The sequence below is a fragment of the Mauremys reevesii genome, linkage group 3, assembly GCF_016161935.1.
Source record: "Mauremys reevesii isolate NIE-2019 linkage group 3, ASM1616193v1, whole genome shotgun sequence".
Classification (NCBI taxonomy): Eukaryota; Metazoa; Chordata; order Testudines; family Geoemydidae; genus Mauremys; species Mauremys reevesii.
The window spans coordinates 115,612,527-115,637,188 of record NC_052625.1 but is presented as its reverse complement, the minus strand read 5'-3'; the positions used below and the strand labels follow the sequence as shown (position 1 = coordinate 115,637,188).

General features: G+C 43.0%; 1 protein-coding gene and 1 long non-coding RNA gene across 8 annotated transcripts in view; one reads left to right on the top strand and one right to left on the bottom strand.

The window, feature by feature from the left end:
• The window catches only part of NCOA7 (nuclear receptor coactivator 7), a 144,799-nt gene extending 126,591 nt beyond the window's left edge, over positions 1-18,208 (top strand). For 5 of the 6 annotated variants that reach the window (XM_039529709.1, XM_039529711.1, XM_039529708.1 and 2 more), the window contains 5 exons: positions 10,912-11,037; positions 11,330-11,482; positions 12,208-12,303; positions 13,078-13,151; positions 15,831-18,208. In XM_039529709.1, the coding sequence (XP_039385643.1) occupies positions 10,912-11,037; positions 11,330-11,482; positions 12,208-12,303; positions 13,078-13,151; positions 15,831-15,966 (585 nt within the window). In that variant the 3' untranslated portion in view covers positions 15,967-18,208. Of the gene's footprint in view, positions 1-4,373; positions 4,544-10,911; positions 11,038-11,329; positions 11,483-12,207; positions 12,304-13,077; positions 13,152-15,830 lie in introns of those variants that run through there. The other variant, XM_039529712.1, reaches the window with a different exon arrangement.
• LOC120400759 lies at positions 17,711-24,559 on the bottom strand. Of its 2 annotated transcripts, XR_005596050.1 has the most exons (4): positions 24,163-24,559; positions 23,518-23,584; positions 19,957-20,021; positions 17,711-18,476 (listed from the first exon to the last, which is right to left on the bottom strand). It is a non-coding gene; the product is annotated as an uncharacterized LOC120400759 (long non-coding RNA). The 2 variants fall into 2 exon arrangements; XR_005596049.1 differs by lacking the exon at positions 23,518-23,584.
• Positions 24,560-24,662: the final 103 nt, after the last annotated feature.

Sequence of the window (24,662 nt, the reverse complement as noted above, 5' to 3'; positions counted from 1 at the left end):
TTCTTTTACATGGTTGTTAAGCCACGGTGGCTCTTTTTTAGTTCTTTTACTGTTTTTCTTAATTTGGGGTATACATTGAAGTTGGGCCTCTATTATGGTGTCTTTAAAAAGGGCCCATGCAACTTGCAGGGATTTCACTTTAGTCACTGTACCTTTTAACTTTTGTCTAACTAACCCCCTCATTTTTGTATAGTTCCCCCTTTTGAAATTAAATGCCACAGTGTTGGGCAGTTGTGTTCTTCCCACCACAGGGATGTTGAATGCTATTGTATTATGGTCACTATTTCCAAGCGGTCCTGCTATAGTTACCTCTTGGACCAGCTCCTGCGCTCCACTCAGGATTAAATCTAGAGTTGCCTCTCCTTGTGGGTTCCGTACCAGCTGCTCCATGAAGCAGTCATTTAAAGTATCGAGAAATTTTATCTCTGCATTTCGTCCTGAAGTGAAATGTTCCCAGTCAATATGGGGATAATTGAAATCCCCCACTATTATTGTGTTCTTAATTTTGATAGCCTCTCTAATTTCCCTTAGCATTTCATCATCACTATTACTGTCCTGGTCAGGTGGTCGATAATAGATCCCTAATGTTATATTTTTACTAGAGCATGAAATTTCTATCCATAGAGACTCTATGGAACATGTGGATTAAACTACGATTTTTACTTCATTTGAATCTACACTTTCTTTCACATATAGTGCCACTCCTCCCCCTGCATGACCTGTTCTGTCCTTCCGATATATTTTGTACCCCGGAATTATTGTGTCCCATTGGTTGCTCTCAGTCCACCAGGTTTCTGTGATGCCTATTATATCTATATCCTCCTTTATCACAAGGCACTCTAGTTCACACATCTTATTATTTAGACTTCTGGCATTTGTGTACAAGCACTTTAAAAACTTGTCCCTGTTTATTAGCCTGCCTTTTTCTGATGTGCCAGATTCTTTTTTATGTGACTGTTTATCATCTGATCCGGCCCTTACATTATACTTTTCAGTCCTCTGCTCCTGACTATAACCTGGAGATTCTCTATCATCAGACTCTCCCCTAAGAGAAGTCTGTGTCTGATCCACACGCTCCTCTGCAGCAGTCGGCTTTCCCCCATCTCCTAGTTTAAAAACTGCTCTACAACCTTTTTAATATTTAGTGCCAGCAGTCGGGCTCCACCTAAACCAAAGTGGAACCAATCTCTCCTGTATAGGCTCCTCCCATCCCAGAAGTTTCCCCAGTTCCTAATGAACGTGAACCCCTCCTCTCTACACCATCGTCTCATCCACGCATTGAGACACTGAAGCTCTGCCTGCCTACCTGGCCCTGCGCGTGGAACTGGGAGCATTTCTGAAAATGCCACCATAGAGGTCCTGGATTTCAGTTTCTTCCCTAGCAGCCTAAATTTGGCTTCCAGGACATCTCTCCTACCCTTCCCTATGTCATTGGTACCTACATGTACCACGACCACCGGCTCCTCCCCAGCACTACACATAAGTCTATCTAGATGCCTCGAGAGATCCGCAACCTTCGCACCAGGCAGGCAAGTCATCATACGGTTCTCCTGGTCATCACAGACCCAGCTATCTACATTTCTAATAATCGAATCTCCCATTACTAACACCTGCCTTTTCCTAGAAACTGGAGTTCCCTCCCCCGGAGAGGCAACCTCAGTGCGAGAGGCAACCCCAGCACCATCTGGAAGGAGGGTCCCAACTATGGGAAGGTTTCCCTCTGCTCCCATTGACTGCTCTGCTTCCCTGGGCCTTTCTTCCTCCTCAACAGCACAGGAGCTGTCTGAGCGGAGGTGGGACAATTCTACAGTGTCCCGGAAAGCCTCATCAACATACCTCTCTGCCTCTCTTAGCTCCTCCAGTTCCGCCACCCTGGCCTCCAAAGCCCGTACATGGTCTCTGAGGGCCAGGAGCTCCTTGCACCGACTGCACACATACGCCACCCGCCCACAGGGCAGGTAATCATACATGCAACACTCAGCGCAATAAACTGGATAGCCCCCACCCTGCTGCTGGGCTTCTGCCTGCATTGTCTCCTAGTTAATGTAAGGGTGGTTTAAAGAAAGAGGTTTTGAATGTAGTTTGGTTTATAGGTTTTAGGATTTTAGGGGGGGGGGCACAGGGAAGGGGTTACGGCCGGCGATGGACTCCCGCTCCCTTCCCACTCCCCTTCTAAACTCCCTGGAGCGGGAGGGATAGCTCAGTGGAGCAGGAGGGATAGCTCAGTGGTTTGAGTATTGGCCTGCTAAACCTAGGGTTGTGAGTTCAATCCTTGAGGGGGCCACTTAGGGATCTGGGCAAAAATTGGTCCTGCTAGTGAAGGCAGGGGACTGGACTCGATGACCTTTCGAGGTCCCTTCCAGTTCTAGGAGATTGGTATATCTCCAATTATTACCTATTACCTAATGTAGCACTTAGAACTGCTAGTCTTCCAACATCAAGTTTTTAATTTTAATTTAAAAAAAATTGATCTAGTATTTAAGAATTTAAATAGTAAAATTTCAAACATCTCTAGAAAAATTCTACAGCTCTCCTATTTTAAGCATTCCTATCTGCAAACAAATGAGTTGCTCTGCTCAAAAGTTAGAGAAAGGGATGGAAAGTAGGGCTTATATTGGAAAACTGTCGCCCGTCTGTAATTGTTGATAACTTCCACTTTACAGTCTGTAGCTTAAATGCTGTATAAAGAAACAGATTTCAGTTCTGCAAAGGGAAATTTATGACTTTATTCCCTGCCTTGTACAGGGCTGAGTGTACAGTCAGTGGATATGAATCATTCTTACTGTACTCGTTCATTAGCCCGTTTATTTATAAGCCGACCCCTCAAGATGGTTAGGTAAAAATAGCAAAAACTGTATGACCCTTTCATAAGCTGACCCTATATTTCAGGGGTTGGAAAACTTTGGCTCCCAGCCCATCAGGGTAAGCCCCTAGCAGGTCAGGACGTTTTGTTTCCCTGAAGCGTCTGCAGGCATGGAGCCCCTCAGCAACCTGTGGCCGCGGTTCGCCGCTTCAGGCCAATCGGGGCGGCGAGAAGCAGCGCGGGCTGAGGGATGTCCTGGCTGCCGCTTCCCACTGCCTCAATTGGCCTGGAGCTGCGAACCACAGCCAGTGGGAGCCACGATTGGAGAAACTTGTGGACGCGGCAGGTGTAAACAAACCGGCCCTGCCTGCCAGGGTGCTTACCCTGGTGGGCTGTGTGCCAAAGGTTGCCGATCCCTGCATTAGATATTCAATTCAATGATTCCATAGAGTTTAAAATCCTCGGATGTTGGTGTAGACCCGTTTATAAGCTGACCCCCATTCTTTGATGTGTCATTTTTTTTACCAAAAATATTCGGCTTATGAACAAGTATATATGGTAAGTTTCACTGTGCAGTTGTTAGTTCAAGCACACGATGTGTAAGTAGATTTGATGGGGAGGGATAATAAACCCAAGGACAGAGAGAGAGGGGTTGAGGGAAGCTGAAGAGAGGAAGAAAAGATGATGGAATAACTTAGGCCTTCTCTACACTGGCAAGTTTCTGTGCAGTAAAGCAGTTTTCTGTGCTGTAACCCCGAGGTGCGTACACTATGCCAAGCCACTTAGTGTGTAAAAATTGCACAGTTGCAGTGCTGTAAAAAAAAATACCTCAGTGAGAGGCGTAGAGCTTTCTGTGCCAGGGCTACAGCACTGCGGTGCCAGTGTAGAGACACTGGTCAATTACAGTCTGTTCTTGCCTCTGGTCATCGGTTTGAACTCTACTGCCCTGCCTTCAGGTGACCAACCATGAGCCCTAGCCCTTATATTCCTTGGGGAATTTTGAAAGTCCCCTTCCTGTTTGCTCCGTGACGCGTGCAGTGGTCTCAGCACATCTTTCCAGGTGACCATGCCTGCTCCACGCACCAGGCAATCCCCCGCTTAGAGCAATTCCGAGCTGCTGGACCTCATCAGCATTTGGGAAGAGGAGGCTGTCCAGTCCCAGCTGTGCTCTACCCATAGGAATTATGATACCTACGGACAGATTTCACAATGCATGACAGAAAGGGGCCATGATCGGGACACTCTGCAGTGCAGGATCAAAGTGAAGGAGCTGCAGAACGCCTACCACAAGGCACAGGAGACAAACCGCTGCTCCTATCATGCTGAACTCTCATTGTTCTATTTTAAATATGTGCTGGTGGTAATAAGGAAATAGCTGGGAATGGTTCCAAAGGTTCAAAGAAAAAAAAACAAACCCTTACAGCTTTTACACATGAAGGTGGATCTACCAGAAAATGGCTTTGAGTGAAGTCCTAATTTGGTCATAATCCTTTGTGAAACTTATACTTCATGTTGGGGAAACAGAAAGTAAGACTGTACCAGGGAAGTGTATAAGCAATATTATCACAGCGTGGCAGAAGCAGTAGCTGCCTTGTCTAGTGTGTAGGAAACAGCTTTGGCAGTACAGAAGAGAAGTTTGATATAGTGAAAATAAATTCTATAACAATGAGAGTGCGAAAAATACCTTTGGATATTCAGATTGTTTACTCTGTCAGACCTGACCAGGAGCCTTTTGTGCAGGTATGTTGGACTGCATACATTGGTGTGGTCCTGTGTTCTATCTCTGTACCAATAAACTAAAATATATTTTAACTTGGTATTTCTGCATGCTGGGGCTTGCTTCTTTGTTCCTAAAAATGGCAGTACTTAAAAACCTTTTTGCAGTTCAGATCTCTGTGTGGTTTTTAATGTTTATGCTACCTGAACTGACCTGTAAATGGTTGGTAATGCAGACCTCTTCATTGCTGTTTTGGTCTGACTACAGCAGGGATAGCAACCTATGGCACAGGTGCCGAAGGTGGCACTTAAGCTGATTTTCAGTGGCATTCACACTGCCCGGGTCCTGGCCACCGGTCCAGGGGGCTCTGCATTTTAATTTAATTTTAAATGAAGCTTCTTAAACATTTAAAAAAACTTATTTACTTTACATACAACAATAGATGCATCCGACAAAGTGGGTATTCACCAATGAAAGCTCATGCTCCAATACATCTGTTAGTCTATAAGGTGCCACGAGACTCTTTGCTGCTTTTACAGATCCAGACTAACACGGCTACCCCTCTGATACTTAACAATAGTTTAGTTATATATTATAGCCTTATAGAAAGAGACCTTCTAAAAACGTTATTACTGGCACGCAAAACCTTAAATTAAGTGAATAAATGAAGACTCGGCACAGCACTTCTGAGAGGTTGCCGACCCCTGGACTACAGCATTGAGATATTTAATTAATCTGGTGTGATGCAAATAGGTGAACTTTTGGAGAGTTATTGATTGCCTTTCTGTTTTAACTTCTTAAGAACTGGATTTCTGTCTCTTTTTTGGGTGGTAAGAGAGGCTTGACTTTTATTCCTGACTGATAGGAATTGATGATGGACTTGTTAAGAAGAAACATATCTGCCGCTGCTTGCCTCTGCAAATTCAGTTATACATCACTACAAACATATTTGGCCGGTAGACTTGGTATGAGTTCTTTCTTTTTGAAACGTGGAGGCATTATGAAAGCTTTGAGAAACCTGGAGGCATTATGAAAGCTTAGTGGAGGGTTGTTTTGATTACAGTGAGGGGGAGAGGAGTCACTCATAAAATATTCAAAAATAAAAATGTAAAAAAGTACTGGTTCCAGGGAGACCACAGTTAATGAGAAGAAAGGAAACAGCAGAAAATTCACATCCCTTAAACCAGTTGCTCTCAACCTTTTCAGACTACTGTATCCCTTTCAGGAGTCTGATTTGTCTTCCACACCCCCAAGTTTCACCTCACTTAAAAACTACTTGCTTACAAAATCAGACATAAAAATACAAAAATGTCCCAGTATACTATTACTGATAAATTGCTTCCATTCTCAGTTTGACCATATAATTATAAATCAATTGGAATTAGGGTTAAGATTAATCGCAGTTAACTCACTCCATTAACTAAAAAAAATAAACAACTGTGATTAAAAAATTAATTGTGATTAATCGCATTGTTAAACGAGAATACCAACTGAAATTTATTTAAATATTTTTGGATATTTTTCTACATTTTCAAATATATTGATTTCTATTACAACACAGAATACAAAGTGTACAGTGCTCACTTTTTATATTATTTTTTATTACAAATATTTGCACTGTAAAAATGGCAAACAAAAGAAATAGTATTTTTCAATTGACCTCATACAAGTACTGTAGTACAATTTCTTTATAGTGAAAGTGTAACTTACAAATGTAGATTTTTTTTAATTATTATTTTGTTACATAACTGCATTAAAAAACAAAACAATGTAAAACTTCAGAGCCTACAAGTCCTCCTTCTTTTTCAGCCAATTGCTAAGACAAACAAGTTGTTTACATTTACGGGAGATACTGCTTATTGCATCTTATTTACAATGACACCTGAAAGTGAGAACGGGGATTCACATGGTACTTTTGTAGCCAGCGTTGCAAGGTATTTACGTGCCAGATATGCTAAATATTGATATGCCCCTTCATGCTTCGGCCACTATTCCAGAGGACATGCTGATGATGCTTATTTAAAAAAAATGTGTTAATTAAATTTGTGACTGAACTCCTAGTGGGTGGGGAGAATTATATGTCCCCTGCTCTGTTTTACCCACATTCTGCCATATATTTCATGTTATAGCAGTTATAGCAGCACATGTTCATTTTTAGAACACTTTCACAGCATATTTGACAAAACGCAAAGAAGGTACCAATGTGAGATTTCTCAGGATAGCTACAGCACTCAATCCAAGATTTAATAATCTGAAGTGCCTTCCAAAATCTGAGAGAGAGGAGTTGTGGAGCATGCTGCTAGGAGTCTTAAAAGAGCAACACTCGGATGTGGAAACTGCAGAACCTGAACACACACACAAAAAAATCGACCTTCTGCTGGTGGCATCTGACTCAGATGATGAAAATGAACATGCATTGGTCCTCACTGCTTTGGATCATTGTTGAGCAGAACCTGTCAGCGTGGATGCATATCCTCTGGAATGGTGGTGGAAGCATGAAAGGACGTATGAATCTTTAGCACATCTGCCACGAAAATATCTTGCGACACCAGCTACAACAATGCCATGTGAACACCTGTTCTCACTTTCAAGTGACATCGTAAACAAGAAGCAGACAGCATTACTTCCCATAAATGTAAACAAACTTGTTTGTCTGAGCGATTGGCTGAACAAGAAGAAGGACTGAGTGGAATTGTAGGCGCTAACGTTTTACATTTGTTTTATTTTTGAATGCAGTTATTTTTTGTACATGAACTTAGAAATGTAGAATTAACTTTCATTATAAAGAGATTGCACTACAGTACTTGTATTAGGTGAATTGAAAAATACTATTTCTTTGGTTTTTTACAGTGCAAATATTTGTAAATATAAATAGAATACAAAGTGTACAGTGCTCAATGTTGTAAATGAAATCAATATATTTGAAAATGTAGAAAGCATTCAAAATATTTAAGTAAATGGTATTCTATTACTGTTTAACAGTGCGATTAACCGTGATTATTTTTTTTAAATTGCTTGACAGCCTTAATTGGAATATAAATATTGTACTTACATTTCAGTGTACAGTGTATACAGAGCAGTATTAACAAGTCATTGTCTGTATGAAATTTTAGTTTGTACAGTAGAACCTCAGAGTTACGAACACCTCGTGAATGGAGGTTGTTCATATATCTGAAATGTTCTGTAACGCTCAACCGAATGTTACGGACTTCAGCCACGAGGGAGTTGGGGCTGCAGCTGCGGGGTGGGAGGAGGTCAGGGCTTGGGGGGGAGGGGCCCTCAGGGCTTCTGCCCCATGGGAGCACCAGGGCTCAGGGCTTTAGATCTGGGAGGAGCGCTGGGGCTCGGGGCTTAAGCCCTGCGGCTCCACTCCCAGTTTCAGCCTCTCTGGGGGCTGGGGCTTGGGGCTTCAGCCTCGTAGCTCCCATCCAAGCTGCTGCCCCACAAGGGGGCACCAGGGCTCGGGGCTTTAGCTACAGGAGGGGGGAGTGCTGGGGCTGAAACAGGTGCTTCCCCCTGTAGCTAAAGCCCTGAGCCCTGGCACACTCCCCCATGGGGCAGAAGCTGGGAACAGAGCCACCAGACTGCAGCCCTGAGCCCTCGTGCTCCTGTGGGGCAAAAGCCCTGACCCTGCCCCCCAACTCCCCTTTGGCTGCAGCCAAGGCTGAAGTCCTGAGGCGGTACAGTATTTGCTGGTGTGGTGTGGTTTTTTTTTGTTTTTTGGTCTCTGCTGCTGCCTGATTGATTACTTCCGGTTCCACGTGGTGTGCGGTTGACCGGTAAGTCTGTAACTGGTGTTTATATCTTTTGAGGTTCTACTGTACTGCCTTCGCTAGTGCTTTTAATGTAGCCTACTGTAAAACTAGGCAAATATCCTGATGAGTTGATGTACCCCCTAAAGACCCTTGCATAACGTCAGGGATACACATACCCCTAGTTGAGAACCACTGCCTTGAACAGCTTTAAACATATTGGACTAGATGCCACACTGCAATGCAGCCACTTTGAGTAACACTGGTACAAAGCTGGCCATGAGGAAAATTGCCCCAGTATAGGGGGAATCTTCTAGTGGCAGATAGCTGTCCCAGCAGCTTCTACCTGTGGCTAAAGTAGGAGGAGAGGGCTTCTTGGAAATTCTTGGCAGCTTCTGCAAATTACAACAGCTTTTGTGGGGGGAAATTGATGCTGGAGGGGAATGGCTTTGCATAGCTCTGTAAAGATAGCCTCAGGCTGCACCTATGAGTTGGCTGTAGAGCACTCAGCACAAAGATTAGGGCCATTATTCCAGGTCATCAGAGTGGGAATTGTAGGCTAATAGGTTTGTATAGAGAGGGATAAATTTGAAGCCACAGACTCTGCAGTCAGTTCTCACTAAAGTTATAGCCCCATTGGAACAGGCAATGACCTTCTATCCCATGAATATAGAGCAGGGCTAATAGAGAGGCAGCACAGGGCTTCAGGATTATAGGGATGCCTTGAGGGGAAATTGAGGCTGAGCCAACAGTAATGTTGCTGCTGCCCTTGCATGCAGTGCACTGCTGCTTACACTGTTATTCTATCCATAATAATAATATAATATGCAGTGCCTTTCTTTCCAGACAGACAGACACACAACATTTCATTAACACATGTCTGGATTGCTGTTTAATGAATCCCCTTAGTGGAGTTCTGGGGGCATGGTATTTTCCTTCTAACTATAGGAAGAACATTTGAATCCAGATCTGACTAATGAGTCTTTATATGGATCAATGTTGTTTTTAAAGTTGTAGCACACTCAGATTTAAAAACTATCAGTAACCCATCCCTCTCCACACTTCCAAAGAATTATTGGATAGTTTTTCAACTGAAAATGTATTTTAAAAAATCATACCATGAGACCTTTGACCTTGGAATAAATTCTTAAAATTTGTTGAAATAAGCATCAGTTTCCCAAAATGACTATTTTATAGACAAGAAAGAACTTACACTAGAAAGAATTTGGGACTAAATACTTGACTGAGCACATAGTTTCATTGAGAGCTTGCCTATATGATGCAGCTTTCAGAGCACGTGCTTTTCTTCCAGGTTTTGCTCAAATGTAACTTTCTTTTTGGTTCTTTGGTGTGGTGTTTTATTTCAGTTTATATAAATAAATGTTTATTTATTGGTAAATGAGCAAGAAAGGGCTGCTGTTAGTTTAGCAAAAATGGGAAGTAAAAAATGACAAAAAGTCCTTTGGCACCTTATAAACTAACAGACGTATTGGAGCATAAGCTTTCGTGGGTGAACACCCACTTTGTCAGACACATGCATATTCACCCACAAAAGCTCATGCTCCAATACGTCTTGTTAGTCTATAAGGTGGCACAGAACTTTTTGTCGCTTGTTACAGATCCAGACTAACACCACTACCCCTCTGATACTTGAATAATGGGAAGTGAAACTTAAAGCTTTATATAAACTAGTGTTATGCATTAGCATCTGAGAAGAGTTCATTGCGCTTGACTAACTGCAGGAAGGAAAATGAAGAAGCTTCTGTGTCCTTCATATTTAAGAGAACATCCCAAGCCCCGTGGCCCAGATGCACATTGTGCCTCTCAGGAGGAAGTGGCCTTTGCACTCCTTTGATGTTGGACTAAGTATGTACCAGGCTAGTTCCCCAACATAGCTTAGTTACTCCACCAGCTAATGGCCTCAAGGGGATAATACAGCAACAAGGGATTGTCAGTCCATAAGGAAGACATGTCCATGCTTCCTGTGCTACCCATAGAATAAGAATATATGAGCTGCCATACTGGGTTAGATGGACTATTGGTCTGAAGCAGTATCTTGTCTTTTGACAGTGACTGTACCAGAGCTTCAGGGAGAGTGTACAGATCAGGGCAATTTTGGAGTGATCTACCCCATCTTTCAGTTTATGGCAGAGTGTAGGGTTACCCCAAGCAAGAGGTTGCATCCCTGACCATCTTGGTTAATTTCCATTGGTGGACCTATCCTCCATGAATTTATCCAGTTCCTTTTTTTTTTTAACTCAGTTATACTTTTGGCATTCACAAAATCCCATGGCAATGAGTTCCACAGATTAATTGTGGGGTATGAAAAAGTACTTCCTCTTGTTTGTATTAAATCTTCTGCCTATTTAATTTCATCAGGTGACCCCTGATTTTGGTATTGTGGAACAGGGTCAACAACACTTCTTTATTCACTATGTAACATTGTCCCTGGGGTATCCCCTTACGTTGGGGTGGTCCTGCCTATGATATACTAGCTTTCTGGGGCTGTTTCACAGTGTACAAGTTCTGGGCCTGGTACTAACTTAACTCCATTAGTCTAATTCACTCTTTCAGGTGTAAGGTTAATGAAAACCCAGAAGTTGACTCAAATTTATAATACTTGTGTCCCCTTGTCTCAGATTATCACTGTAGAAGAGGCAAAACGTCGAAAGAGCATTTGCAGTTATTATGAGGAAGATGACGATGACTCTTTACCTGTCCTAAAGCACCACAGCGCGCTCCTAGAGAATATGCACATAGAACAGGTATAATTCGTAATGGAGTTTTGGGTTACTTCCTTCCCCACATTCTCATTTTCTTCCCTGCTGACACTGGAACCGTTACATTAGAAATTATATTGGCACACTATCGCAAATTTAAATTTCTAACCACAATGCTTCAGCTCTTTATTTTGAGTGCACTGTAAATACCCATCTCTGTAGTGTCTAGGTGTCAGGCACAGCTTCTTGCAGTGCTCTACTGGCTGTTGACTTGAGATGGAGAGAGAGAAATCCTATATAATTAAATGTCTACACCATTCTTTTCTTTGACTCCCAGCTTGCCCGCTGTCTGCCAGCAAGAGTGCAGGGATATCCATGGCGGCTTGCATATAGCACATTGGAGCATGGAACCAGCCTGAAAACTCTGTACAGGAAATCAGCGTCTCTTGACAGTCCAGTCCTCCTTGTCATCAAAGATATGGACAACCAGGTTAGGACCTGAGTATAGTGCACTTATTTTGGGGTCTCCTTGATTGGAGTGACCCCATTAAAGAAGACCTTATGATAGTTATGTTTAATCTATTTACAATCTTTATCATTTGCAGTGCAATCTTCACATGGGTATTCCATAAAATTTTAAGAGTTGCATATGCTTGTTATTAAAGCAGCAGTTTTCAGCCAAATTCAATTATATGGAATAGTATGAGTCAAAATAAGACAAGATGTATGTTATACTATGCTTAGTACTGTTAAATTAGCATATTTATCCTTAAATTCAAACCCAGGAAAATATTAGTACTAAAAGAGGTAAAATCTCTACAGCAATTCAAAATTTCTATGGAGCATGCTTTGCAATTGTAATAGTGTTCTCGAAGCATCCATCCCAGTCACTAGCAGAATTCAGTTATCAATCTGCTATAAAATAGCAGAGAGCATCCTTGGGACTGGTGTGAAGTTCTCCAGTAGCTTCTAGAATCCCCATATCTGGAGCCATGTGGCTTTTAAAACTAAAAAGGGGTGTGGACAACCCAGACACCAGATCAACATTTCCCCCTCTTCCCGCTTCTCCCCACCCCCCCCGAATTTTACTAATTAGCCTTTATTACCTAAAACATCAGTGCAGTTATTTGTCAGAAACTATATTTGAAAGGCCTTTCTCCTTTTGAATTTTGCAAATCGTCTTCAAGTATAACACAACCATTTTTGTTTTGACAGATATTTGGAGCATATGCAACACATCCTTTCAGATTTAGTGACCACTATTACGGCACAGGCGAAACTTTCCTCTACACGTTTAGTCCAAACTTCAAGGTAACTTGTTGGGGGAGGGGACCCAAGGCTAAGGGGAGCTCCACTTGTGAAACATGCTTGACAAAACATTACTGATACAGCATGTTTATCATGAGAACCTTTTGCAGTGTTGAGGCAGCCATGTTGGTTCCAGGATATTAGAGAGACAAGGTGGGAGGAGTAATATCTTTTATTGGACCAACTTCTCTTAGTCAGAGAGAGAAGAAAAAAATTGACTCCTCAGAAAGCATCAGTTTTAAGATGTGAGACAAACTTCTTGTGAATGCAGTTAATCACTAAACTCTTCATTCAGTGCTACCAAACTGCAATACTTTCAGCAAAAGTGGCTGGAGGAGCTGGATCAGTCTCTTCCATGAGAGTAAGAAGAGGGTTCTAGGTTGATTGTGTGGGAAGATGTAATGAATAAACCATGGAACACTCATAAAACCAGAGAGGTGGCAACTACAGAAGCAGTTTACGATTTCACATAGTGTTTAGGCCATAGTGACAAGAAACTAAAGAATGAGGCAACTGTGAGACACCCTTAAAATGTAAATAGATTGATTATTTTTAAATACTGAAGATATTAAAGAAGTCTATGAAATGGAAAGGTGTATTGATTGGACACATGTCAAATTTAAAGCAATTTGGTGCCTTTTTTAGATATGAACCATGCTGCTTTATTTTTTTTTTCCCTCCTTGACACACACATTAAATTACCCAGAATAATTCCCCAGCCTACTTTTTTTAGTTTATTATATTCCCAATAATCAAATTTGGGTCTTGCATTTCTAGGTGTTTAAGTGGTCTGGAGAAAACACTTACTTTATCAATGGAGATATCAGCTCTCTAGAACTTGGAGGTGGAGGGTAAGTATGTGGTTTTTGGTTTTGAAATCCTAAAATTGACTACACTTTGGGAGAGAAGGGATATTGTTACATGTAAGTGTGAAAGTTAAGTTAATCCAGTAGATTAATTTATCCTTCTTAGAATAGTTTCCCTATGGGTGCTCCACGTCAGGCGCACATGCGCCTCCCGAGCCCATAATCAGAGATTTCTAGTCAGCGGTGTCTGTTTGGCCTGTGCATGCACCCTATGCCTCCTGGTGGCAGACACTAAGGCTACAGAAGGATGCACACGCAAACCACCCTCAGTTCCTTCTCTACTGCCTCAGCCTTATGGAACACCTAGCATGTCCACCTAGAGCGTAATTGGCCTTCTCTTTGTTTTGCACAGATAGTTGTACTTAGTGTTTACCATAGTTAGTTTTGGTGAGATGATTGCGGATGGTTTTTCCCCCTTTCCCTCGGGGGAGACTTGTCTTCTTTTGGTGGGGCATGCCTGGTTCACCAGGCTTCCGATGCTGCCTGTCTTGCTTGGAGGCCATACCAGTAAGCACTGGGCACTCCCAAGTGTGTCTGTTGCCTGGGGGAGTTCCACATGTCCCAGAAATGTTCCTTCTGTTTGGCCCTTAAGACCACAGCTAGGAAGAGCAGGGACTGTAGCAGGGGCATCAACTTCGAGGCCACCTCCAATAGATCACAGGGTGCACCAAGACCTCCTCAGGCGAATCGCCCACAACGTGGGGTTGCAAGTGGAGGAGGTTGTCAAGACTGAGGACCCCATGGTGTACATTCTTGCTCCTGAAGGTCCATCACGCGTGGCTGTTCCCTAATCAAGATGGTGCAGAACAATATAAAAACTCTGTGGTAGACCCCGGCCTCAATCCCGCCGACTGCTAGAGGTGTAGAGCGTAAATATTTCATCCCTTCCAAGGGATATGAGTATTTATTCTCACATGCACAGCCATGCTCGCTTGTTGTGTCAGTAGTCAATGATAAGGAGTGTGAAGGGAAGCAAGGGCCAGCCCTCAAATCCAAGGGGGTGAAAAGGATGGACTTCTTCGGCAGAAAGGTCAATGCCACGGGCAGTCTACAACTGAGGATAGCCACTCAGTAGGTACAACTTCAGTTCATGGACCACCATGTTGAAGTTCAAAGACATGATCCCGATGGACTCCAGAATGGAATTCTCTGCTATTGTCCAGGAAGGGAAGGCGTTTACACGGACCTCTCTGCAGGCGTCCCCGGACTCGACAGATTCAGCTGCCAGTACCCTCTCCTCAGGAATATCATGGCTCTAGGCATCTGGGCTACCCCCGGAAGTGCAGCAAACCCTGCAGCACCTTCCCTTCAAGGGTGCAGGGCTTTTTTTGGAGCAGACTGACTTCAAGCTGCACAGTTTGAAAGATTCCAGGGCGATCATGAAGTCATTGGGGATGCACACCCCTGCAACCCAACGCAAGCACTTTAAGCCCCAACCACTGCAACAGCAATGCCCATATCCTCCTTGGCCGAGGCAGGATTTTATAGGCGAAAGAGCAGAAATCACAGGCGCAAGCCTTGATACCCCCGTATCAGGGCAGGGGTCAGGGCCCAACCAAGTCATTGTCGGGCTCCAAACAAGGATTCTCAAGGGACGCCCGAGGACGGCGTACCCACCAATATCCCAGATCCTTCTCCGTACTTCCTGAATCGTCTGTCCCACTTTTTTTTTTTTCTTTTAATATGGAGATATACCTATCATGGAACTGGAAGGGACCTTGAAAGGTCATCAAGTCCAGCCCCCTGCCTTCACTAGCAGGACCGAGTACTGATTTTGCCCCAGATCCCTAAGTGGTCCCCGCAAGGATTGAACTCACAACCCTGGGTTTAGCAGGCCAATGCTCAAACCACTGAGCTATGCCCCACGGCAGTGCAGGCAGCTTGGTTCAGGAAGACCAGATGAAGAGACTTCCCGTCTTCTCACAACACATTTCTTCCTGGATCACGGACTGCATCCATACCTGCTACAACCTTGCCAGGATCCCAGCCCCAGCTAATATGGACCACTCGACACGAGCTCAAGCCTCATCTGCCGCTTTCCTGGCCCAGGTGCCCATCCAGGAGATCTGCAGAGCAGCAACCTGGTCTTTGGTGCACACGTTTACCACCCACTATGCTATCACCCAGCATGCTAGAGAGGACACCACCTTCGGCAGGGCGGTTCTCCAATCAGTGATTCCTTAACTCCGACCCCACCTCCAGGGGAGAGCTTGGGAGACACCTGATTGGAATTGACGTGAACAAGCACTTGAAGAAGAAAAAACGGTTACTCACCTTCTTGTAACTGTTGTACTTTGAGATGTGTTGTTCACATCCATTTCAATACCCACCCTCCTTCCTGTCTGTTGGAGTATCCGGCAAGAAGAAACTCGGGGGGGGGGGGGGTCATATATTGAGCGCCATGAAGGTGCCACTCCAGGGGGCTCCCTAGCCGACCCAATGGGAGTTACTAAGGTAAAAGTTTCTGACAACCGTGCACTCAGTGTGCGCACACCTGATTGGAATGGATGTGAACAACACATCTCGAAGAACAACAGTTACAAGAAGGTAACTCTTTTTTGCCCAAGCTGTGGGGTTTTTGTTTTGTTTCCAGCTAATAAGGATGTGGGCTTAGCTGCTGTAGATAAAGTTCAAACTTTAACAATTTTTTTTCTTTCTTTTTAGTGGTCGGTTTGGTTTATGGCTAGATGCTGATTTGTATCATGGGCGAAGCAACTCCTGCAGCACCTTCAATAATGACATCTTATCCAAGAAAGAAGATTTCATAATACAAGATGTGGAAGTATGGACATTTGAGTGAAATACGGCTTGCCTTATGGACTGGGTTCGTTGAGGATGCTGAAAGCCAAATCCCCAGCACAGGCTGCCTCACAACGCAACACGTTCTTTCTGATATCGTAGCAGAACACGACTACACGAAAACATTGAGACCCAATTTTAAGAGGCAGAAATGGAGAAAACAATAAGAGGACTAGTGTGTGTTAGTGTTTTTACTCTCTTCCCACCAACAGTCCTTGAATAAGGAAACAAGATGCTTATGAAGACATTCATGGTGTATGAATTTGTTTAAAATGGTTTTTTTATTTTCAGTAACTGTGGAAAAAATATATATAGTACATTCCATGTGTATTTATATTACATATAAGTGCTAACCAAAAAGAAACTCTACAACATACTTTCTGTTTGCCATGAAAACAATAATAATCATCTGAAATAATAGATGAACACAGCACTTAAAGGGAACATGTTTTTTTTTTAAATCTTTTTATTTATTGTTCATTGTATAGTACATTTGTTTAAAATGTATTAGGTATTTTTTTTTCTTTTAATGTTTAAAACCTCAGAATTTGACAGAAAAATACTGTTGAGGTAGTTTTCATATGTGTTGGCAACAAATCCATTTGATTTCTAAAGTTAGTTTTATAATTTTTTTAATTTTGTAAATGAAACTTTGTTTCTGTTTTGTTGTTGTTGCCCTAATTTAGGGTTTTTGTTTTTTGGCAGAAACACTGAGTGCATAATTCTGGATTTCTTTCAGATGGTGGGAGAGAGGTGGGTGCTGTCAGCATTCATTATTGACTCTGCTGCCATCTTCCTATTAATTGGGTGTTCTACTGGCAATATATGAGACAGCAGGGCATATTCTTAGTGTAACTTGTCATAGCTTCATTGACTTCAGTAGAGCTATGACAGTTTATACCAGCTCAGGATCTGCCCCAGCATGTTTATACTCATGACTAAGAAAATGTTTGAAAAGAAACACGGGTTGTTTTTCTCAGCCACTTGTTTGGTGGCACAGAAAACTAGCTCTGTTTCATGTGTCTTACCCTACACTTTTTTTTTTTTTTTTTGGTAAAGAAAATCTTGTTTGTTAATAGGGGGGAAAATATAATGTGAAAAGTGGGAAGGAATGTTCTTTCCCAATTAGGCCATGTTATGTTGATATAATAACTGTTTTTCTTGGTAACTGATATTTGGTTTCCTTCCTGAAAAAGGCTTGAACCAACAGGCTAACTTATGCTTTTACAAGTAACTAATTATTTCTTTTTTGGTTTAATGAAGTGGCATTTAAATACAGACCAGAATTTTTTCTCTTGAGGGACATTTTCATTTGCGAAAGGCAGAGCTGAACTCTAATCCAGGTAGTGCTGTGAAAACATCGATAGATACAAAATGTAACTGAAGGAAATAAGAAAATACTTTTTTCTTTATGGTATGTGACCAATTCTGCCTTGTCAAAAAACATAGCTTTTGTGGGTGTTTTTGTTTAAAAAAAATTATTTAAATGATAATTTCTGCTGGTAGGAAAGGAATCTGTCCTGTCTCTAGAGTTCAAAGCAAAATGTAACCACATCATACTGAATCCAATTAATCTTAAAAGAAGGCAGGTTTTAGAACTGGTGTTGCACTTCCATGCTCAAAAAAGCACTGTAAACACTTGGAATATTCCACTGAAGTAGTACAACTCCAGTTAGTTACTACTCTTCACCCTCTTCTCCCGTCCCCCAGAAATAAAAGGGAACAACTTAGATGCCAAGTGTGTGGGTTTTTTTCCCAAAAGCATCAATCAGTCTTAAGTCCACACAGAGGTTCCATGCAGTTAAAAACTGATGCCGTGAAAATAAGAAGTCTGTAACACAGTGCACATACGCTAATAACACAGTTTTCTTCCACTTGGCCTATCCATAAAAAAAAAAAAGTTCTGATGGATTTAGCTGTAAGATATTTCAGAAACTGCTAATAGCATAGTGCTTTGAGAGATTCTAGGAATGTCTAATAATGTCTGCCATTTTGGCCAGTTGCATACCACTTACTGGTAACAAGCAAAAAAATTGTCATTTTACATACCTATCTCTCTTACTTAACTACAGTTTATTCCATTACTCTGTATTTGTCAGAGCATATCTAAACGCTGTGTTCTATATTCAGCAGTGTTGTTCATTCAAACTTCTGTGACCCTTTACACTTTAAACTATGAATCTTGAATATATGTAATGCAGTGCTATCACAATATTTTCAATAAAGGAGTTTATGCATTCAGATGCTTATTTTGGATGTTTTCCCTTTTACATTTATTTACAAACCTTGAATACGCCTAAAAATGAGGGAATAATATGAGCCCTTCCTTAAGGCACAAATGCTTCAGATAAGAATAGTAGCTGAATCCTCCTTGAGAAGAGAATTTCAAAGGTACAGATCGTAGCAGAGGCAGAATACAGGAGCAGATGGTGGAAGCTGATCTATTTTGGTATGCTATTTTCTAACTTGGGTTGGTTCAATGTACCTATGAAGGGATTTCAAGAAGAAAAGCTGTGCAAAAAAAGAAAAAAACACTTTTTCCTTTTACTAGGGAAAAAATAATTAAAATAATATAACAGTTAATTTAAGGGTCTGATCAACCTTATTCTGCATTGCTTACTCATACTTTTGTATGTGCCCACATGCCATGTTCCAAGTACTTCATGTTTTTGAAAATGGCCATGATATTCCTGAGTCCCAACAGATCTCAAGATATGAAATGGTAGCACACATACAACTTACCATCTGACTTTGCAAAATATAGTACTTTTATTTCCAGACAAAAAATAACTAAAATAAAGCTAAAATTGGTATTAGTAACATGAAAGTAATCCACAAAGGAACTTGTGCTTTTTTTGCTACTTTATAGTGTATGAAGAAGGCCTGAAATTAAAACCAGAAAAACTCTTCTGTGGTGTGTTTTATTTTTGTTTGGTTTTGGGTTCTTTTGGGCATTTTTTTTCTTTAATTTCAGAAAGATCAGGCATGTCAAGTTTTTGGTCTGACTGGAGAAACTCAGAGGTCTCAGAAAGAGAATATCCTCTTTTAATAAATTTACATCTTTGTATAAACTTAAGTTACCAGAATTTGCAGGAGAACTGTAACTAGAAGTAAAATAGTCAAGTGTTTTATGGTCACTAGGATTTTGAAACTGTTATTGATGGAAAGTTGTTTCAGAATCGTGTGCTTTAATCACTACAGAAATAGAGTTGAAGGTTATTTTGGTTTCCTTACAAGTGTGTGATGGATGATTAAGATTTTAATTTCCATGCATTTTTGTTGGCTGGCTGCTATAGTGTGTTTGCTACCTCTTAACTGAATTTTCTAAGTTTAATATTTGAGTCGGTAGTTGTACTTGTGCAAACTTAGCTGTTGCACACCACAGTTTTTTGTGTTGGAATCACTGAAATTAGCTCCCACTTTCTGTTCTCAAACTAGGATCTTGCAAGAAAATGTCTTAGAATAATCTTCAGAGGTGAACTTTTTCAAAGTGTCTCAATTTAAAACAACTTTCTTGTTTGATTTTGGTTGGAAGATTCTCTGTAGAGATTGGCTTGTATTTTCCAAACTGTTCTATCTTGTGCCAGCATCCATCAGCTCCAGGAGCAGAAAGCCACAAAGATGGTTTTGTAGGAAATTTTTCTGTTTTTATTGTTTTTCCCCTACTTAACCATCTTGGATTCAAGGGGTGGTGGTTGTCCCTCCATTTTTGGTGCCCTTCTTGTTGCCAGGTTTGGTGCTTTTTTCTCCGCAAGGCGGGAAAATGCAAAGTCACATGATCCTAATCTGCCTTGTAATAGAGTATTTAAGGTTGGTTCACCCATCCTGCGGCTGCTGCCAATCAGAGTGGCAGACCAGTGCCCATTGTTCCATTTGCAATTGCATTGCTCCCACTCACCTGGCATACCATCACTTATCGGGTTAGTGTCCACATACATCCACCCAGGATGAGACAAGTGTAGAAGATCAGCTTACCTGAAGATTGTCTTACCTGTGTTCCATCTCGGTATATCCTAGTGCCCTCGTCGATCCCTACCTCTTTCGTATCCCATGTTCCTGCGAATATGGTGACACGTTAAATCTTTTGTTATATCTTTTACCCACCATGTGTATACCTTTTGCAGTTCCTGGGCTTAAGGCCCTCTGGTTTAACGACAGAGTGGTTTGTTTGTATGTTATTAGTATTGGTGTCCTTGTTTTAAATAAACTGTTTGTGTTTGCACCTTAATTGTGCATCAGTTTTTCTATCAAGCACCAATGATAGATGTCACAGGTTTGTACCTCCTCCCACTTCTATGTCATCTAGTCTAGTCCAAGTAAAAGTCTTTAACAAATTTGGTGAGTGTGGCAGGACCTCCTTTGCTTGATTTTTTTAGTATTTTGCTTTAAGCTTATTTGCTCGGTTCGTTAACTGCAGCCCCAGGCTGTGTGGATGGAACACTGGCTGCGAGTACTGGCAGTGTTGGATCACTGATCACAAGCACCGGCAATGATTGGTAGCGGGTGGGGCCTAGGTACCGTGATGGCCTGTGCGCCATTGACTTCTACCTAGCCTGAGTCTAGGAGGGGGTCACAGGCTAAGTTCCCTCTAAGCTGCGCAGCCGTGCAGCAGCCTATTAAGCACCGCACAGGTGCTTACGGCTGCAGCGTGAAGAGATGTCCCTCACCCAGCCCCGGACCTGCCATGGCTGGGGGAAAGGCGCCCCTCCCCTAGCTCCAACCCAGCCCTGGACCTGCCATGGCCAGGGGAGAGGCACCTCTCCACCCGAGCCCAGGTGCTGCTGCAGGGAGAGAGCTGGGGTGAGTCCTCTCTCCCTGCTATAGCCCAGGGGCAGCCTGCACCCCTCATCCCTGGCCCACCCCAGAGCTTTACACCCCCATCTGGAGCCCTCACTCTCCGCACCCCAACCCTCTGCCCCAGCCCTGAGCCCCCTCCCGTCCGCCGAACCCTTCAGCCCCACCTCCACCACATTAAATTTTATGTGCACCAATATGGAGGTGATGTATCACACATCATCACCTCTATATTGGTGCACATAAAATTCATTGCCACATGCATGGAAAAAATTAGAGGGAACACTGGTTGCAGGTCTCGATTATTGGGACCACGCCTCTACCTGGCTTGGGTCCAGGCAGGGCGGCTTCGGGCCTGTATGCTAAAGCAGTGAAGCAGCCTTGAGTGCTGACAGCCCTCTGTGCTGTGTGTGTGTGGCCTTGTGCATCATTACAACCCCCTTGAGTGCGAGCCTGTGTGCCGTAGGGGAGAGGCCTAGTAGTACTGTTTGAGTAGAGCCTTGTGTGCCACCATTGCACTTACCCTGTGTGCTGTCAGGGAGTGGCCCTGTGCGCTGCTGGTGCTGCAGCCGTGTGCGCTGCTGAAAGGAGTACACTTGTTGGAGGCAAGTGAAATAGACTCCAGCAACGCACTCAGCTCTACAAAGGGACTGCAGCCAAAGAGCCCAGCTCTGAGATGGATCTGAACCTCACTGCAGTCTCAGAAAGCAGCAGTTAATTGATTGAAGCAGGCTTTGAAAGGCAAGCCTCACTTAGAGCAGAATCCAATCCCATCTGCTTAGTGGATTTGAACTGGTATTAGTAACACTGTGCTTTTGGTAATACGCCAGACGTTGCTGGGTACTGCAACTGCTGTCATCCTAGGAATTTCAGGAGAAGACTTAAGTGCCTTGTGGGGATCAGCACTCACACATGTGGGGAGAATGGATGGCTGCCACAAATAAAATTCCCTGGATGCGTGTGTGCATTTATTTGGAAAGGGAAAGAACCCCTGGGCGGTGAGTTTGCTCAAGGGAGGTGATGCTTATGCCACCTTGCGTAGTAAATGGGAGGGCTTTGTACTGGACGAGCCCACACCCACAAAAAAGGAAAGAAAAAGGGCTTTGATGTACGGGCTATATGTAGCTAGTAGGGAGCTCGACGGGCACTGCAAAAGTTGAAATAGCCCAGCTAAAAGACCAGGTTAAGGCCCAGGATACTGAGTTGGAAAAATGGGTGGAATGGCTAGAGGCTCAAAATGGAGGGTATGTAACCCAGATAGGCAGACTAGATCTGCAAGTTCAGGAATTAAGCAGCCTAGTCTCCAAGAGGGAGAAAGAAATCTCCATACTGACAATTAAACAAGAGGAATTGCAGGCAGCGATTCGAGAGTTGATGATAGAACTCCAGCACTGCCAAAACCAGCACCAGCAGGCAGAACACAACAACTACCAGGAAAGGATTAGAAAGTTTGAACACAAGCTAAAGCAAACCAAGGGGCTTCTCAATGCTATTGGTCAGGACCCTCTAAGGAAGAACCCAGAAGAGTCAAGCTCAAACAGCAGCAGCTCTGATGAATCTGAAGAGGCAGAAGTTCTTCGGAAAACAGTATGTCATGCAGAGACGTCAGCGCCGCCAGAAACGAAGAGACCCAAAGAGGGAAGAAGCCTGCCTTTGGCCCTGGTGACCACCAACATAGTCAGTTATGGACCAGGGTCATCAGGATTGACTGAAATGCAGCATGAAATAAAACCGTATACCCTGGAGCAGGCAAGGGCCATGGAGAAAGCATTAGGCCCCCTCAATAAGGAAACATCTCGACCGGCTTGCTAAAGTAAATTTCCTTCTTGGAATTAGGTAGGAGGATGCAGTGGCTCTAATCAAGGAGTGCATGCAAGGAGAAGACTTTGGTGCCCTCCTTGTTGACCTTCAGGTTGCTGATAGAGACACCTCACTCCAATTATATGATGGTTTGCTCAGGTTCTACACCAGAACCTGATAAGCTGGTACTATTCCGAAAGGCAGAAAGCACATGAGTGGCCTGAGAAATATTTAAACCGAAAAAAGTTGCTGTACTGGATAGCTGGGGTTATGTCATGTGACACTCTGGAGTCCATTGAAGCGGAGCTGCAGGGACTGATCCCCACAAGACAGATTAGCTTCCTTTGACTCTTTGGATTTAAGGAATCTCAAGTTCCTCATGCTGAAAATGTGCAATGATTCAAGAATGAAAACATACTGCTGGCAGCTGCTGTTACAGCACAGGAGTTCTGGAGTAACGTGTACCTGTTTGAGGACACCTACAAGCCCCTAGCTAAAGTTGCTTTGCTTTTCTTGTCCCTGTTTTCTACTATGGTGCTGTGTGAGAGGGCATTCAGTGCACTTCATTTCCTGAAAAACAAGTACTGAAAGTGCCTCACTGATGCTAACTTCTAAGCTTCTCTGCTAATTTCACAGGCGACCCAATATGCTGCAAACTTTCCTTTTAAAATGAGTTATTGCAAGTAATCTGATCCACACAACAGATGTGGTAAAACCCAGAACCTTTGTCACACTGTATTTCTATTATGTTTGTTGTTAATATCATTATTATTTGATTTATTTTTTTTGGTCAGATGGAAATTTCTTATTTCAGAAACAATTTGCAGACTTTTTTTATTATTATTTGGACTTCTATTATGTCAAAACATTTTTAATTTTACATCAGAATTGTTATACAACTACTTTTACCAAAAAAAGCAAAAGAACAATAATAAAAAGACAAGAACATGCAAAGCACCTTATTTCTGTTTAGATTCTGTTAGGTCCAGTAATGAATAGAGAGAACTGCATTTTTTTTATTGAGTCTACAGAAGAAAACCCAAAACCTTAGATACATAATTTACAATGATTTGTATGTATATATTACTTTATTAACTTTAGGAAAAATAAAATTTAGGGAAAAAATTGTCAGTACAGACACCAGCAAGGGTTGGTGACCACACTCTGAGGCCACCAAAATTTTGCTGAGATCCCTTGCTCTAGGACCTCACCTGTCCTCAAAGATTATTGCTAATGTTTCTGAGATTGCTTCCATTAGTTCCTTATGTAGCCTAAGATTAATTTTGTCAAAGGCTCTACTGATCTGAATCCAGCTAACTTATCTAAATATTTAGCCTGTTCTTTCCTTACTTTGGCTTGCATTCCTTCCCCTTTATTAATAATCACTTGTGGATGTGGTCACCATTAACCGTTGTCAGCAATGACTGAAGCAAAATCGGCCTTAAACACTTCAGTCTTTTTGATGGCATCAGTTATTAACTCTCCTTCCCCATCAAGTAACAGCCCTACACGGTCCTTCATCTTTCTCTCATTCCTAGCGTATATAATGAACCTCTTCTTACTGCCTTCCTATGGCCCGTGCAGGCTGTAACTTGCTTTGTACCTTAGCCTTTCTGCTGTTTTCCCTGAGTACCTGGACACCGCTTTTGTTCTCTTTAGCAACTTGTCCAAATCCCCAGTTTTGGTAGGGTTCCTTGTTTGGCGTTCAGCGCATCACTGGCCTGCCGCTACCTCTGCCTTTCCTTTGCCGCAGGACCGTTCCCAGCTGTGCCTTTTCGCCTGTCTGCCAGCTCTCCCGGGCGCCGCCTTCCTCAGGTTTGTTCCAGACGCTGCGCGTGTATGAAACGTGCGCAGACACAGCGCGCGGGGTGAACCGTTCGCCCAGGGCCCCCCACAGACAACCGCAGCACTGGGGGGGGGGAAGGGGCGTTACCACAGACACCCCTGGGCCCAGCGCACCCCTCGGCGCCTCGCTCCCTGCTCCTGCGCGCCCGCCCCGTGCGTTGGGAGCTGCGCGCGGCGACGCCCTCTCCGCCCCGCCCAGCCCCGCCCCCAAGCGCTGCGCCGCCAGCCCTCCACAGGGATCCTTGCGTGTCTCGCCTT